The sequence below is a fragment of the Podarcis muralis genome, chromosome 6 (assembly GCF_964188315.1).
Source record: "Podarcis muralis chromosome 6, rPodMur119.hap1.1, whole genome shotgun sequence".
In the NCBI taxonomy this organism is placed as follows: Eukaryota; Metazoa; Chordata; class Lepidosauria; order Squamata; family Lacertidae; genus Podarcis; species Podarcis muralis.
In genome coordinates this window covers 94,108,364-94,126,267 of record NC_135660.1, presented here as the reverse complement: position 1 = coordinate 94,126,267, position 17,904 = coordinate 94,108,364, and the positions used below count along the sequence as shown (strand labels likewise).

General features: G+C 50.1%; 1 protein-coding gene and 1 long non-coding RNA gene across 2 annotated transcripts; both read right to left on the bottom strand.

Annotated features, from left to right (window-relative positions):
* Positions 1-8,684: 8,684 nt before the first annotated feature.
* LOC114596914 (uncharacterized) lies at positions 8,685-13,076 on the bottom strand. The gene is made up of 2 exons (XR_013393321.1): positions 12,740-13,076; positions 8,685-8,900 (listed from the first exon to the last, which is right to left on the bottom strand). It is a non-coding gene; the product is annotated as an uncharacterized LOC114596914 (long non-coding RNA).
* A 2,148-nt stretch (positions 13,077-15,224) lies between these two features.
* On the bottom strand, positions 15,225-17,653 carry KCNA5 (potassium voltage-gated channel subfamily A member 5). The gene has a single exon (XM_077930738.1). It carries the CDS (start codon positions 17,327-17,329, stop codon positions 15,521-15,523), a length of 1,809 nt encoding a protein of 602 aa, XP_077786864.1. The 5' UTR covers positions 17,330-17,653; the 3' UTR covers positions 15,225-15,520.
* Positions 17,654-17,904: the final 251 nt, after the last annotated feature.

Sequence of the window (17,904 nt, the reverse complement as noted above, 5' to 3'; positions counted from 1 at the left end):
CACCTGAGAAGGGAGTTTGCTTTTGGCCTAGAGAGGCAAGGAACAGAGCCTTCACAGCAGTAACTCAAGAAGCACATTTCAAGCAGGCTCAGCTGCAATATCTCCTGCTAAGCCCATTGTTTGCAGTTTCCTTTACTGTAAATCCTTGCCATCCTCCCTTATCGTCTGTAAACAGAAGAGCATCAGACTTCTTTGAGAAGCAGGCCACTATGATCACCTAAAAGTCCCTCCTTTCTTCTTCCCATCTCCCCACAATAAATAATCTAGTAGTTTTAGTGGCATGAAGCTATTGCTAGAGAGCTCCACCCACCGCCCCCAATTTCCCCTAGAATGGCAAGGTGAGAGCTTCAGTTACAGGAATGCAGGTGTCAAAGGAACCCCCCCCCCAATCATTCAGTTTATACAAACTTCACACACACACACACACACACACACACACGATATACGCTACGCTTCTGTTGTAAATTCATAGAAAATCAACCATACATCGGATCTGCACCGTTCCACTTTTATTTTACTACATGAAGGAAGGACTACAAAATGGGGAAGGTTTGATACAGGGCAGCCATAATCCCTTCAGCATACCAGCACATACACAGGAGCCCTGCCCAGTTGCTATGCCAACCCTGGTGGTCCTAGAGAGAAGTCCATCAAGATCACAAAGAACTTGCATATTAGGAGTGGATTCAGCATGGACTGGAACAAAGGACAATGATCAGCTCTTCCCTCTGGGGGCAGGAAACTGCAAACTCCCCTTTGTCACCTGGAAAGTACTCATGGGGAGGGGAAAAAGGAGGAACCAGCCAAGTGACAAGATACTCAGGTTACCTCCACAACTACTCCCTCAACCCCTCCTTTTTGTGATGTAGTTGTGATATAGTTGTGATGTAGTCTTAGGGGTGTAGTTTGGGGGATTAAAAGGTAAAGGTACCCCTGCCCGTATGGGCCAGTCTTGACAGACTCTAGGGTTGTGCGCCCATCTCACTCAAGAGGCCGGGGGCCAGCGCTGTCCGCAGACACTTCCGGGTCACGTGGCCAGCGTGACATCGCTGCTCTGGCGAGCCAGAGCCGCACATGGAAACACCGTTTACCTTCCCGCTAGTAAGCGGTCCCTATTTATCTACTTGCACCCGAGGGTGCTTTCGAACTGCTAGGTTGGCAGGCGCTGGGACCGAACAACGGGAGCGCACCCCGCCGCGGGGATTCGAACCGCCGACCTTTCGATCGGCAAGCCCTAGGCGCTGAGGCTTTTACCCACAGCGCCACCCGCGTCCCTTTTGGGGGATTAGTAACTAATAAAAGTTGGGGTCTTCTTTTGTTCTGGGCTTCCATTTTGCTTCATCTTGTTGTGGGTGGGAGTCCTGTTGCGACAGTTTCCAATAAAGGCCAAGCCTACAGGCTGCTGTTTTGCTCCACGTTATCCTGGTTGGTGTCTTTGTTTCTTGTCCAAGGGAGCCCTCGGATTCCTCCGTTAACACAGGCATGCATGTTCCAGCAAGCTGAGTCGAAACACCTGATAAATCTATATCGACTGCAGTCTCCTGTACGCTCTTGCCATGCTCCCTTATCATTTGTCAATGTTAACAAAAAAGCACCTGATTCCTTCTGGAAGTGTTAAGCCAAGATACGATCATCTAAAATGCCATTCCTTCTCTTCCCACAGTAGCGAACCAGGACATTTGAGTAGCCTGAGGAGGCCAAAATATATGTTAATCCCTTCCCCCCATTCACTGGAAGACCAGAAGGAAGATGCGGTTTTAGATGCCGTTTCTCAGAGTTTGGGGGCAAATTATTCCTGGCACGGGTGGCGCTGTGGGTAAAACCTCAGCGCCTAGGACTTGCCGATCGCATGGTCAGCGGTTCGAATCCCTGCGGCAGGGTGCGCTCCCATTGCTCGGTCCCAGCGCCTGCCAACCTAGCAGTTCGAAAGCACCCCCGGGTGCAAGTAGATAAATAGGGACCGCTTACCAGTGGGAAGGTAAACGGCGTTCCGTGTGCTGTGCTGGCTCGCCAGATGCAGCTTTGTCACGCTGGCCACGTGACCCGGAAGTGTCTGCGGACAGCGCTGGCTCCCGGCCTATAGAGTGAGATGAGCGCACAACCCTAGAGTCTGTCAAGACTGGCCCGTACGGGCAGGGGTACCTTTACCTTTACCTTTTAACTGCATTTAAAAACTTTTAAGCCTACCTTGAGCATAAAAGGCGATGTGTTTCATGCTACCAACTAGGAATCTTTGGAATTCCTAGACACCTCTTTCCACTCAATAATATTTATTGTTGATCACTCCTACCACTGCCCCATCTCTGCTATTTTTCACTCCTGTGCTAAAGAGGTCTCCATCCCACTACCCCAGTGTTTCCCAACCTTGGGCCTCCAGCTGTTTTTGAACTACAATTCCCATCATCCCTGACCACTGGTCTTGCTAGCTAGGGATGATGGGAGTTGTAGTCCAAAAACAGCTGGAGGCCCAAGGTTGGGAAACACTGCACTACCCAACTCTAAAAAGCTAAAGGTAAAGGACCCCTGAGAGTTAAGTCCAGTTGCGAACAACTCAGGGGTTGCGGTGCTCATCTCGTTTTACTAGCCGAGGGAGTCAGCGTTTGTCCGCAGACAGTTTTTCCAGGTCATGTGGCCAGCATGACTAAGCCGCTTCTGGCAAACCAGAGCAGCGCACAGAAACGCCGTTTACCTTCCCGCTGGAGCGGTACCTATTTATCTACTTGCACTTTGACGTTCTTTCAAAATGCTAGGTTGGCAGGAGCAGGGACCGAGCAACAGGAGCTCATCCCGTCATGAGGATTCGAACCGCCAACCTTCTGACCGGCAAGCCCTAGGCTCAGTGGTTTACACCACAGCACCTTGCATTGAAAAGGACAGGTATTAAACCTCCCTTCTCTCTATCCTGGCAAGTCGTGGGCAGTCACAGTGCTCAAGATCCCAACTCATCTTCAAGGGCAGCCCCACTTTGCAGTAGCCAATCCAATGGTTACAAAAGCTGGAAGACAGCGGTGGTGAGATCCATCTTCTTCATGAAGAGGTACAGCCTCTATATTAGATATAACTGAGAGAATGTACTATATTTGCGTCTCCAGGTACAAAGCTGGATCTAGCAGCAAGACTAGACGGCAAACCTGCAATGACCTCATTAACCAAGTAAATTCCTCCTACCAGAGCATCTGGTCTTTCCACTAATCCTGTCTCTCTTTGAATTTTGCTTCAGCTTGTCATGAACACAACCTTCAGTCACTGATTCAAACCTGGTAGATTAGTCAATGATCCATGTCATCGCCGTGGTTGATGTCAGAGGTCCACACAATCTCCCCAAGCAGTTTCATATTGGAGGTTTTATGTGTATATATGAAAAATAAAAGAGTATTGAGATTTTGACCTTTGTGGAATCCCATAGAAAAGTTTATGAAGAGCTAAGGAGTCTTTGCTCTGATTCTTGCACCTCCATAACCACTCAAGAGAGAGTTCAGTAATTTCATTAGCGCCGCATCAGGCTTGACAGTTTGACAAGTGCTACCAGATGCATTTTTTTCTGTTTGCATCTTGATGAGGGATGGAGAACCTGCGACCCTCCAGATCTTCCCCCAGATATTTGGGGCCCAGGTTGCTAATAAGTATGGGACAGAAAAAGAAGTAAATTAGAGTGGTAAACAGCTGCCACGCCATAAATCCCAAGGCTCCATTTGAGCCTTTAAGGCAATAAAGGTAAAGGGACCCCTGACAGTTAAGTCCAGTCACGAACGACTCTGGGGGTTGTGGTGCTCATCTCGCTTTACTGGCCAAGGGAGCCAGCGTTTGTCCACAGACAGCTTCCGGGTCATGACTAAGCCGCTTCTGGTGAACCAGAGCAGAACAACTAGTCATAGCTCAATGTGGGGCAGCAGTGAAGGAAGGGAGAGTGAGCTCTTTTGGGGAGTCCATGTATGTGCTCACAAACACCACAGTTTGACTTACTATGGCCTGTGAACCAGTCCAGGCCTTTTTTTATTTGCTGCTTTTGTCATCCAGAACCATGTGCTTGCATGTACCGTACTTGGGTTGTGTTGTTCTTGGCACTGGCTAGCTGCTCGACTTTGCCTTACTCATTCACAGGAATGTCTCCCCTTCAACCCCTATGCTACGGGGCCAGAGAATGGGCATCAGAGCAGTGCAAGTGTGGCAGGAAGGCCTACCCACCCACCCCCCACCCCCGCTAAGCCCACAGGGCCTCATCCACCAGTGCAAGACTGCAGCGGTCTTTCGCTGCCTCCCAGCAGCATAGCATGGGCTGTCAGCGCCCGGGGCAAGGCAAGTAATTTGCACCCCCTAATCCCTAACCTGCTGCCGCTGCCAGCTTCTTCTTGCTGCTGCCTGGGCTGGGGTATTTACGGTAAGGTAGCCACAGCGGCGGCGGCGGGTCCGTGTCAGGTGATCTGAGGCGAGTTGCCGCTGGCGCTGCTGCCCAAACGACGCCGCTTGCCCGGAGGAGGAGGAGGGCAGAGAGGCGAGGAAAATGCAACATGGCCCAGCAGCTGCAGCAGCAGCAGCGGCGGCGGGGCTGTGAGGAGGGGCTGCCTGGCGCGCCCTCCGCGGCCCTGATGCGCGGGGACCGCGGCGAGCGCTGAGAGCCGCTGCCAGCTCGTCGGTTTCGCGAGACATGGGGCTCTGCTACAGCCTGCGCCTGAGGCTCTTCGGCGACTCCGGAGGCGGCGAGCCCCCCCCCCCAGATGTTGCGCCCGGTGCGGCCGGCCCCCCTGCACCCCCCACGCTACGCCACTGCTGCCTCCCTTGGCCCCCATGCAGCAAGTTTGCTCTCCCTGCTATATCAGATTTCCTGTTCAGAGCAGAGCTTCAGGCTTCCCAGAATCCAGCCCTGGCAACTCTCTCAGGATATTTTCCATTTGCATATATTTCCAAAACGGCTGACCTCACTTTAAGCTATCCTCCTAGTAGCAGCCCTTTCTCAGCTGCACATTACGCTAACTCACCCAGCGAACTCACTTTGTCATCTTTTTTTCTAGAACGCAGAATAAAGTGAAAGGATATTACGGGAACCCAGGAGATCAGGATTAAAATTACCACTCAGTCACAAAGCTCACTATGTGACCGGTCACTGTTTTTCAGCTTATCCTTCCCACAGGGTTGTTGTGAGGAGAACACGGGGGAAAGGACAACCAGGAATGTCACACTGAACTACTTGGAGAAATCATGATAGAATGATTATGAAAGTAATACTGAATGAGAAAGAATGATAGCAATCAAAATGCCTATGTCCAACCAGCACGTCCACAATTTTGAATTGGAGGGGTGTGTTTGTGGAATCATGAATAAAAAAAAACTAATAAATATCTGGGACTCAACAGAATATTCAAGTCTACAAACATTGGTCTTTGCAAGTACTGTTTGTTTGGGTTTTTTTGCTCTATAAGACTCACTTTTTCCCTCCTAAAAAGTAAGGGGAAATGTGTGTGCGTCTTATGGAGCGAATGCAGGCTGTGCAGCTATCACAGAAGCCAGAACAGCAAGAGGGATCGCTGCTCTCACTGCGCAGCGATCCCTCTTGTTGTTCTGGCTTCTGAGATTCAGAATATTTTTTTTTTATTGTTTTCCTCCTCCAAAAACTAGGTGTGTCATGGTCTGGTGTGTCTTATAGAGCGAAAAATGCGGTAGTTCCTCAGCAAATCCAATTTGTGGCTGTTGGCTGGGCCAGGCTTGCTTAGGTGATATATGCAGGCAGGGTGCAATCCATAATCCTGAACTATATATAGGCACTGAGCTCTCATCTGAACCATCTCTTGCAGTCTTATACTTTTTGGTTAAGAGCCTTTTTGTATTTGCCAGGTTGTTTTAGATTCTTATTTCCCACAACGACCACGTGAGCGCATTTTTAGCAAGACAACAGAAAATAACATCGCTAGCACCTTCAAGACTAACACATTTATTTGGGCCCAAGATTTGTTGGACTGCAGCTCACGTCATCAGATGCATCATTCTTGGTACAGTGGTACCTCAGGTTACATACGCTTCAGGTTACATATGCTTCAGGTTACAGATTCCACTAACCCAGAAATAGTGCTTCAGGTTAAGAACTTTGCTTCAGGAAAAGAACAGAAATCGTGCTCCAGTGGCACAGCGGCAGCAGGAGGCCCCATTAGCTAAAGTGGTGCTTCAGGTTAAGAACAGTTTCAGGTTAAGAACGGACCTCCGGAACGAATTAAGTACTTAACCCGAGGTACCACTGTATTCTATGAAAGCACGTGTACTTGAAAGCGCTACTTGATTCCTGTGGCTGCTGTTAAGCCCTGGCTAGTTGGCTACCACTTGGATTGAGAACATACCAGACCAGCCAGACCAGAGCAATCTATCCAAAACTGCAATGCCTGTGACAGACGGAAGGAATTTTAAATTTGGTCTCTAGGTCTTCTGGTGGGCCGGCTTTTTAAAAAAGTGTGAAGGCCAGTTAGCTTACTGAGAAGGAATGTGTTCAGGCATAACTAGAACTTACGAGTGTCAGAAATCCATGGTATATGTACCGTGGGGAATAAGATGGTTTCCCAAAATGTCCAGTATGCCTTTGAAGAAAGCGCTTCAGAACGGATGCATTGTCTATCTAAATAGCAGAGCTGCTAAGCTCAAATCCTGCGGCTGGCCTGTCATCATTGGCAGCAGGAGGAAGGAGAACTGCGCAGCCACTGCTAACCCCCAGTGGCCCCAGTAAAATAAAAATAAATATTACAGCATGCATTTACTGGCTGGAGACAGATGAGTCTTCCTGGCCGGAGCAATACATTTGAGTGGTGCAGAGAGCTGATTGGTCAGGTAATGGAAGATTGACATAAATGTCTCCAGGCGCCTCTCTAAATTCAAATAGATTTTGGAAGGATGTGTGGGACAGGAAACAAATTGACTTTGAGATTATTATTAGTATTAGTATTATTATTAGTATTATTATTATACAAATGGCTGGCATTCCACTTGGTAGGGACCAGTTTAAAAAGGTAAAGGTACCCCTGCCTGTACGGGCCAGTCTTGACAGACTCTAGGGTTGTGCGCCCATCTCACTCAAGAGGCCGGGGGCCAGCGCTGTCCGGAAACACTTCCGGGTCACGTGGCCAGCGTGACATCGCTGCTCTGGCGAGCCAGAGCCGCACACGGAAACGCCGTTTACCTTCCCGCCAGTAAGCGGTTCCTATTTATCTACTTGCACCCGGGAGTGCTTTCGAACTGCTAGGTTGGCAGGCGCTGGGACCGAGCAACGGGAGCGCACCCCGCCGCGGGGATTCGAACCGCCGACCTTTCGATCGGCAAGCCCTAAGCGCTGAGGCTTTTACCCACAGCGCCACCCGCGTGGACCAGTTTACCAAGGGAGAAAACAGCAAATTCCACTGGATTAAAAGGGGAATCCTTAGCATGGGCAGGGGGGCTGCTGTCCCCCCTAAATCAAGTAAATAAATAACTAATACTTAACTAAAAGTAGAAATTGCAGAAAGGTTCTGACAGATTTTTCTGAGCACTTGGGGACAAAAGAAGGGGATGTAAAACAACTGTTGTCAAGACATTTCATCCTGAATCCGCTAGACAGAGCCAGACAGAGGATGATGATAGGTGGGTGTCCTGCCCCGCCCCCCCAACGACATAAATCCTGGCTATGCCATGATCCTTAGCCTACTATGACCTGAAAGAACATAAACATATGCACCACTCCCTCTTCCCCCAGAAAAGCTGTGCCACGTTTATGCTCTTAACGTAAAGTGGCCATTAATTTGTGCTGTTCCTACCCTATCTCTCCATTTGCAGCTGGGCTTAGAGGTTTCACGTAAAAAGCCCCCATCATTTAGGGCCCAGTTACAGGAACACGGGAGGAAGCATTTTTTCCCTTGAGCACTGAAGTCCAAATAGTGAAAACTCACATTTAAAAGCACTATTGCAACTTGCATGCTGAAGCATCTGTTTAAACAAGTTGGTGTCAACCATTCGGGTGTTGTTAATTTGTATCTCCAGTAATATTGGACCTCTGCTTTCTCCTAGAGTGAAATATGGAGGGCCTTTAAGGAAGCGTTCAGAAATTCTAGCTGCCCTTGATAGTCAACCATTCATTTCACAGTATCAAAGCATTTACAATATAAAACAAAATGAAAGACTCTCAGAGCCATTTTTATAGTTATGTATTAATAACGTTGACTTTATCGAGGTTCCCAAACACATACAATTAAAAGAAAATGCTTAGGCTGCAATTCTATACACGCTTACCTGACAGTAAGTACACCAAATTCAGTGAGACTTACCTCCAAGTAGACATATATAGGTTAGCTCTGTCAATCCTCTTAATTATTTCATGACTATTGATACTCCTTTTTCTGATTTTAAAGGTAATTTTTTTCCTTTTGGAAATATTTTTCGTATTAAACAAGATTGGCCTTTTCTTGGCCAGCAGTCCGTTTATATTTAGCACGCATATCCAATAAACCCCCAAAGATCAGTTGGTTCAACTAACAGAAGGCTTTGGCATTTTTAAGACCAATACCATTTTTATAGCATCAGTTTTCATAGGTTAGAAATGTGCTTTTTCAGTTAAATTGCTGAAACCCTCTGCTTGACAAGCTTAGAAAAGCTCCGAGGTTTATTTTGTAGTCAGGATTCACTGTCCCGCCCCAAATACCAACCAATTCTTTTTGCACTCAAAAGCACTCTCAGAATAAAATTAAAAGGTTTTATTGAAAATGTAAACCAAGGTCTTTGTTTAAAAATACAGATTTCATCATTTGCAACTGTTACAGCTACAAAGTTTAACTTTTCCAGAGTCTTCTAAGATGTTATGCACGTTGAGTTCAGCATATTCTCCATTAAACTCAGTGGGACATAACGATGAATGCATAGCATCAGGTAAACATGAGCCAAGAATCTTCTGTCACCTGAAACAGAACCTTTGCATTTCAAACCACAAGCTAAAAAGAATAACATAGAACTGCTGCCATTTCAATATGTTTGCTATGTTCCTCTAATTTTTCTAGACTGCTATTCTGAGGGTCCAGGCATCCCCTAAAGCAGGGGTCAGCAACCTTTTTCAGATGTGGGCCAGTCCACCGTCCCTCAGACCATGTGGTGGGCCGGACTATATTTTGGAAAAAAATTAAAATGAATGAATTCCTATGCCCCACAAATAACCCAGAGATGCATTTTAAATAAAAGGACACATTCTACTCATGTAAAAACACGCTGATTCCCAGACCATCCGCAGGCCAGATTGAGAAGACGATTGGGCCGCATCCGGCCCCCGGGCCTTAGGTTGCCTACCCCTGCCCTAAAGATTATTTTTCTCATTTTCAATTCCAACTTGATAAACTGTTAGCCTAAGTGGTAAACACACAGCCCCAGATTGGGCAAGGATGCCTTCCCCATCAGTGATAGGATAGAATCCCTGCCAGATCCACCTCAAAAATGCTTCTTCAGAGTAGCTTGCCCAGCTTCCTGCATCTCTAAAGGTAAAGGGACCCCTGACCATTAGGTCCAGTTGTGGCCGACTCTGGGGTTGCGGCGCTCATCTCGCTTTATTGGCCGAGGGAGCCGGCGTACAGCTTCTGGGTCATGTGGCCAGCATGACTAAGCCGCCTCTGGTGAACCAAAGCAGCACATAGAAACGCCGTTTACCTTCCCACCAGAGTGGTACCTATTTATCTACTTGCACTTTGACATGCTATCGAACTGCTAGGTTGGCAGGAGCAGGGACTGAGCAACGGGAGCTCACCCCTTCTGATCAGCAAGTCCTAGGCTCTGTGGTTTAACCCACAACGCCACCCATGTCCCTCCTGCATCTCTACACCTTTATAATTTCTGCCCATTACCCAGACAATAGTAAAAATGTAATCCCTGCCTTCAGCCCCAAACTTATCAGCACCAGAATTTGGAACAGCTGTCAGCAGTATCCAAGGGAAGGGAGTTTGTATGTGTTCTTGCCTATAAGATCCCATAGAAAATAACATTAAGACTTTCATCCTCCTCCTTATATCTGTCAATATATCCTTATCCTCCTTATACTTTTGAACTAGAAGCAATAATCCTTATCACAATTCCATTATTAAAACATTTTTTGGAGTCGTCAGGTACATCTTTTAAAATACACGTACTGAACCGAGGTTTGTTTTGGCTTCTTTATCTGATTACAAAAGAGTTTTTTCAGGTATAGGGAATTAACAAGATTTTTTAAAAATGCATGTAATTCAATATCCTGAAACCCCAGATTCAAAATGTTGCAACTTTAATTATGTTTTTCTGCATGGGATGCACAATTCCAACCTGACCAGAACAGGAAATAAACTTGTCACAAAGAAGAAAGGGTTTGATTCATAGCTGTCAACGTTTCCCTTTTTTTAAGGGAAATTCCCTTATTCCGAATAGGATTCCTCGCAAGAAAAGGGAAAAGTTGACAGCTATGGTTTGATTTTCCCAACAAGAAGTCCACTCAATTTAGTTTGAGTCTTGAGCATGTGTGTGCCTCTAATCACTCCCCTGCAGGGAGAAAATAATGACTTAACTGAGTTTATTATATTTAATTGGGCGGGGGGGGGGGGGGGGGAGTTGCCTTCAAGTGACCAAGCAGGGGAATTTTGCAAGATTTGGCTTCTTTAGGCAACTATCAATTTGCATTTATGTATGAGCAGGCAGGAATAAACACTGAAGGATAGCAACATTTATGGAGATGAGAAGGAATTGCATTTTCAGACATTTTTTGGCTTATAAAATGTAGCCAGTGATAATGCAATTTGAAGGGGAGGGGTCATTGATGCGGAGTGGGGCTTCTCTCCCCTTTGTCTGTTTTATCTTATGAAAATCCCCCTCCCCTCAGCTGCTTTTAGGGAAAACATACAGGAATCTTCTCTCCAGGCACAGGTTAAAAGCTTATTTTCATATTCAAAATGTGGTCTCTGTGGGTGCATTTGTAAGACCAAAAAAAGTCTATTAAAAATCACCAAGTCACGTAGAATGGCAATTCTGCTCCTGTTTGCAAAGTTCTGGCCAGTTCATTGGTTGCTTTTATCTCTGAAGCAAAGTCAGGGAGCACCCCAGAGTACAAACCTGAGGGTCAACTTAAAAGGTAAAGGTAAAGGTACCCCTGCCCGTACGGGCCAGTCTTGACAGACTCTGGGGTTGTGCGCCCATCTCACTTAAGAGGCCAGGGGCCAGCGCTGTCTGGAGACACTTCCGGGTCACATGCCCAGCGTGACAAAGCTGCATCTGGCGAGCCAGCGCAGCACACGGAACGCCGTTTACCTTCCCGCCAGTAAGCTGTCCCTATTTATCTACTTGCACCCGGGGGTGCTTTCGAACTGCTAGGTTGGCAGGCGCTGGGACCGAGCAGCGGGAGCTCACCCCACCGCGGGGATTCGAACCACCGACCTTTCGATCAGCAAGCCCTAGGCGCTGAGGCTTTTACCCACAGCGCCACCCGCGTCCCGAGGGTCAACTTACCCCTTGGCAAAACTGAGGGTTATATCCCACGCCCCGAATATAGTAGTTGTGTGTGTTTGAATTGTCCACACAAAAATAAGCCCTGTTTGCAGAGAAGTTTGTAGAGAAGTATGCCGGAGAGAAGGGCTTAGCTAAACTTCATTCCTGATAGGCTATCTTCCAATGAGCTGGGAGTTTTGTCTCTTGGGGATACACCCCACCGGTAGCTTGAAGTGGTGGGATCCAAAGAAAGTCTTTTCGTCTGTAACGTAAAAGGTAAAGGACCCCTGGACAGTTAAAGGTGACTATGGGGTTGCGGTGCTCATCTCGCTTTCAGGCCAAAGGAGCCAGCATTTGTCCACAGACAGATTTCCGGGTCATGTGGCCAGCATGACTAAGCCACTCTGGTGCAACAGAACACCATGACAGAAACCAGAGCGCACAGAAACGCCATTTACTTTCCTGCCACAGTGGTACCTATTTATCTACAGTGGTACCTTGGTTGGCAACCGTTTTGGATTACAACCATTTTGGATTACAACCATATCAAACCCTGAAGTGTTGTGTCCCCTTTTTTTGGATTACAGTGGTACCTCGGGTTACATACGCTTCAGGTTACATACGCTTCAGGTTACAGACTCCGCTAGCCCAGAAATAGTGCTTCAGGTTAAGAACTTTGCTTCAGGATAAGAACAGAAATCGGGCTCCGGCGGCATGGCGGCAGCAGGAGGCCCCACTAGCTAAAGTGGTGCTTCAGGTTAAGAACAGTTTCAGGTTAAGAACGGACCTCTGGAACAAATTAAGTACTTAACCCGAGGTACCACTGTACAACCCTTTTTTTTATTACAACCAAATATTTTTTGGAGGCCCCATTGGCGAAAGCACGCCTTGAGTTACAACCTGTTTTGGTTTTCAACCAGACCTCTGGAACGGATTATGGTTGTAAACCAAGGTATCGCTGTACTTGCATTGGCGTGCTTTCAAACTGCTAGGTTGGCAGGAGCTGGGACAGAGCAACAGGTGGCGCTGTGGTCTAAATCACTGAGCCTCTTGGGCTTGCCGATCAGAAGGTCAGCGGTTCAAATCCCTATGATGGGGTGAGCTATCTGTATGTACTTGCCTCCTGAGGTCTTTCTGGCATGTAAAGAAGGATTAGGACATATGTTAATCATGACAGAATTCAAAGGAGTCTCGGGGCTAAGCCTTCAAGAGTGATTTAAAGCTACCTCGATTCACTTTCTTAGCTAAAGCACTCATTAACAAATGCAATTCAGCATGAATAGTTTTGAGTTAGATATAAACTAACCTTGATTGCCGGTCCTCTTCTATGTTCATTGGTAGAGGGCTGAAACCTTCATTCACAATGAAATGGGAGTTCGACACAAACTCATATGACTTGGCTCCTTGCTGCAGCAGCAACAAAAATGATCGAGGATGGTTGTCTGAAGACATGGCTCAGCTGATTTCACGGCAGGCTGCGTTATCCTAGATGAACAATGGAGTTCTGTGCTTCATAAAGGTAGTCTTGACTCCTGCCATTTATCATTCCAGAACTTCTGTGCAAGAGACTGCCAAATGGGCCCATTGAAGATTTCTCCATGCTTGTCCCATGCAAAATCGAAGCCACAAGAGCATTGTTTAGATCAGTGTTTCCCAACCTTTTTTGGGCAAAGGCACACTTGTTTCATGAAAAAAATCTCGAGGCACACCACCATGCCAGATGGGGAAAGGTCACTTTTTACTTATGTAAAAAAAAATAAAAAAATAGTAACAGCATAGAAGGTAGAGAAGGTAGGACTCGAACCAGTGGATTCACGTTACAATAAAGATTTTGACTAAACATGGGAAAGAACTTTCTGCTGGTAAGGGCTGTTCAACAGGGGAATGGTCTCCCTCGGGAGGTTTTTCCCTTCTTGGAGGTTTTTAAGCAGAGGTGGGATGTCTGTCTGCCATGGATGCTATGGCTGAGATTCCTGCACTGCAGGGGTTGTACAGTACTGGATAGCCCTAGGGATCCCTTCCAACTCTACGATTCTATTAGGATCCCTTTTATAAAAGAGAGAACTTTAATGGCACGGCCATTATTTATTTCGGCTTCTCCCAACGGGGCCACGAAGGATCAGAAAAGCTGAAGAAGAGACCCTTCCTCAGAGGAGGCGGGAGACCACCGGACCTGCCGAGGAGGGGAATCCGGCCGCCTTTCCCTCCAGAGCTTCGCCTTTTGCCCCGGCCAAGTTGTGCCGAGGGCGCCTTGCGGGCTCTGCGTGGCTTCAGGCGGAGCCTAGGAGCCACTTCCCAGCCTGGAGGGCAGGCTGTGCGCGGACCCCGCCACTCTCGGGGCGCGACCCAGACCCGGCTGCCTTCCACGGCCAGCAGAGGTAGGCTGCCGGCTTCTAACCCGGCGGAACTGGGGCGTCCCGGGCGCAGCGCCGCGCTCCCCGCTCCTCCCGCCCCGCCCCCTTCTCCCGGGTGCCCCCTCCCTCCTTTGTTCTCCGGAGCCCCGCCTCCCCCTCTGCCCCAGCTCGCCTATTGGCTCACGCAGCCGCCACTCAGGTGGGGGCCCGCTTTGGCCCCGCTCCCCGGCCGCCGAGAGAGAGTGGGAGCGTGTGGGGCGGGGCTGGGCGGCCGGGCGTCTCCTTCCCTGCGCTGCTTCGGCCGCGTCTGCAGCCGCCGCGGGACCAGGCGGGAGGCCAGTCATGCCCAGACACTGCCAGCCGCTCGGAAGGAGCCGTCGCTCCGCCGGGCAGCGCCTGCCTGCGTGCCTCTCGCTCCCTGCGCCGAGGATGGCGGGGGCGCCGGGCGCAAGGCAGCGCCGGGGCTGCTGGGCAAGCAGCAGATGCTGATGCAGTTTGGGGAATTCCTGTCACAGGGAGCAAGGCAGAAGCGGATGACGGGGCACGTTCCCCGGGGGAGCGGGGCCGGAGGATTAGCCCGACTCGCCCGCCTCCCTCCCACGGCACACTAGGCAACGTCCGGCGGCACACTAGTGTGCCGCGGAACACCGGTTGGGAAACACTGGTTTAGATAACTGCATTCGATACTTTCAGAAGCGACCATTCCTGAAATACTGTCAGTGAGACAACCATACAGTGAAAGCACTAAATGGTACTATATGGAATCTAGAGTGCCAATTCAAAAGGTTTCACATCCTGAGCATATTTATTCTCATGCTCTGCTTATGTCATGTCCAGTGCCTTTGATCTGTGGTGCACTTGGATCAAACCTGATTAATAGTAAACAGTTTCTAGTAACAAAACAAAACCAAACCCTTAAAAAACACCAGTTATAAAGGACAAACAACCAAACAGCAACAGCAACAAACTTTTAAGATTTTTGTTTCTTGGGATAAAAAGCACATCACTGGATTATCAGAAATATTATACAGTATTATATATATTTATTAAGAAAAAAAATCTGCATTTTTAATAATTTAAGGCTCAACAAGAGAACAAAACCCCAACTCTGACAACAAAATACTTTTCTGCTAGAAGGCTGAAAATACCACATTCACTTCACACACGAGAAAATCAGTTTTGTACTAAAAGGGGGGGATATATTACTTCACTAAAAGTTTCTAGAGATTTTATGAAGTCATACATCACCGAAAAAGTGCTCTTTTCATCTATAAATATAATCAGACATATAGAAAATAGAAATATTTCAGCTTGAAACTACAGTACCAACAAATAATCCATTTACTTCCCATGGAAAAAGAGGGTTTGGACAAATGAACTGTGCTGTTTCTTTTTTAGTAAAATAAATTATCCGCAACTGTTTCTTTTTTAGAACTGTTTCTTTTTTAGTAAAATAAATTATCCGCAAGCAACATCAATTTGCACTTAACAGCTTAGAAAGCCTCCTAGATAATGGGAGGTGTCTAGCTTAATCTTAGCTGGTTTTATAAATAGATGACAGTCTCATGGGAAGGGGAGAACATTAAAAACCAAAATGAAACAAAATAACTTGCTTTTTCCTGAAGGTTTCTTAAGAACGGCTACCATATTTCAAAAATGAATACTAAGTGACAGTACCATTTAGCTTTCTCTAACAATTCCATCAAGCAAACGTTCTTCCTATTCCCCTTGTCTTACAAGTCTGTTTCCCTGTTGGTATCCAGGCAGAGTGCATAGAGAGATTTTCTGAGATCCATGCTGCTTTTAGCTTTGATGTTGGCCTTTTCCACAGACCCGGTCCCATTGGTAACCCCCTCGGCGTTTTCCAAGTGCACAACGGATTTGTCCAAAGAGTTTTTGCTGGTTCGTCTCTTCAAGTCCCCGGCTGAGCCGCCTTGAGCAGTACTAGACTCCTCCTTGAGGATGGCCTCTCCCTCATGGTCCGTTTCTCGGTGGTAGAAGTAGTTGAAGTTGGAGACAATAACCGGGACAGGAAGGGCGATGGTCAGCACGCCGGCAATGGCGCACAAGGACCCCACAATCTTGCCCCCCACAGTGACAGGCCTCATATCTCCATAGCCCACCGTGGTCATGGTGACCACGGCCCACCAGAAGGCATCAGGGATGCTGGAGAAATGTGATTCGGGATCATCAGCCTCAGCAAAATAAACGGCACTGGAGAAGAGAATCACGCCGATGAAAAGGAAGAAGATGAGAAGGCCCAGTTCCCTCATGCTGGCTTTCAAAGTCTGACCCAAGATCTGCAGCCCCTTGGAGTGCCTGGAGAGCTTGAAGATCCGGAAGACCCTGACCAGGCGGATGACTCTGAGGATGGCCAAGGACATGGCTTGCTGCTGGCCTCCGTTGCTGCTGCTGCTGCTGCTGCCCTGCGGCTGCTCCTTCTTCTGCTGCTCCTGCGCCAGCTCCGTCCCCAGCGTGATGAAGTAGGGGATGATGGCCACAATGTCAATGATGTTCATGATGTTCCTGGAGAACTCGGGCTTGCTGGGGCAGGCGAAGAAGCGCACCAGCAGCTCAAAGGTGAACCAGATGACGCACGTGGTCTCGATGATGAAGAAGGGGTCGCTGAGGGTGCTGGGCGCCGTCGGGGCGCTCTCCGCCGTGCCGTTGGGCGACGGGAGCAGGGGCACGCGCAGCTCCCGCTCGTCGCGGAACTCGGGCAGCGTCTCCAGGCAGAAGGTGATGATGGAGATGAGGATGACGAGCACCGAGACGATGGCGATGCCCCGCGCAGAGCTGGAGCTTTCTGGGTACTCGAAGATGAGCCACACCTGACGCTGGAACTCGTGCGCCGGGAGCGGCTTCTCCTCCTCGCGGATGAAGCCCTCGTCCTCGCGGAAGCGCTCCATGGCCTCGTCGCCCAGCTGGTAGAAGCGGATCTCGTCGGCGAAGACATCGATGGAGACGTTGACGGGCCGCCGCAGCTTGCCGCCCGACTGGTAGAAGTAGAGGATGCCGTCGAAGCTGGGCCGGTTGCGGTCGAAGAAGTACTCGTTGCGCAGCGGGTCGAAGTACCGCATGCGCTTCTCGGGGTCCCCCAGCAGCGTGTCCGGGAACTGGCTGAGGGTCCCCAGCTGCGTCTCGAAGCGCAGCCCGGAGATGTTGAGCAGGACGCGCTGCTGGCCGCCCAGGGCGCGCTCGCTCTCCGCCTCCGCCTCCGGCCCCTCGTCGCCCTCGTCGCCCCCAGCAGCCGCAGCCGACGAAGACGGCGGCGGCTCAGTGGCCGAGGGGGCCCCCGCCGCGGGCCTGGCCCTGCCCGGGCGGGGGGGCCCTTCCTCGTCAGCCGCCAGCATGGCCACGTCGGGTGGGCGCAGGAGGCCTCGCGGCGAGCCGCGCGCTGCGCCCGGCTCCGGGCAGCCCTCCTTGGCGCCGCACTCGGGCAGCCAAGGGAGCCGCTCAGCCCGGCTCAGGCCGCCGCCGGGGCCATCTTCGCCGATGGCCGTGGCGCCGCCGTTCTCCAGCGTTACCAGCGCGATCTCCATGGGGAGCAGCCGGGGCGGCGTCGGGGGCACCAAGAGGCATCGGAGGCGCCCCGCATGCTGCGCCCCGTCCGAGGCAGCCACCTCCCGGTGGGGCGGCGCGCCTCCTCCTGCTGCTGCTGCTGCTGCTTGGGCGCGCACGAAGCGCGCCAAGCGGCGGCCAAACGCGGAGAGGAGGCGGCAGGCTCTCGCTCGCCGGCTCTCCGGCTCCTCCTGACGTCAAGCGAGGCTCTCGCCTTCTTCCCGGGCGGCGGCGAGGAGGCGGGGGTCCCGGCGGCGCTCGTCTCTCCGGCGCAACCGCGGCCTCGGCAAATGCGCGCGCGCGCGCGCCCCCCACGCCGCCACCGCCGCCTGCTAAGCGAAAGCCCGCCCCCCGCGGCGCGCCGGGCCCGGCGACGAAGAGCCGCTGCTGCGCGCGCCGGGCGGGACGCGGGAGATGCGCGCGCGCGCGCGCCGCCTGGACCTCTGCCTCCGGGTGGAACGAGGGTGCCTCCGGGCGCGTTGCGCAGCGAACGAGGTAGAGAGCCCCGGGGCGCCTCTCTCCAAACGGGTCATCTCCATAGTTCTCCAGGGAGCGC

What these genes read in the sequence shown, in the direction of transcription:
- KCNA5 (XM_077930738.1), bottom strand. Translation starts at nt 17,329, where the DNA reads ATGGAGATCGCGCTGGTAACGCTGGAGAACGGCGGCGCCACGGCCATC.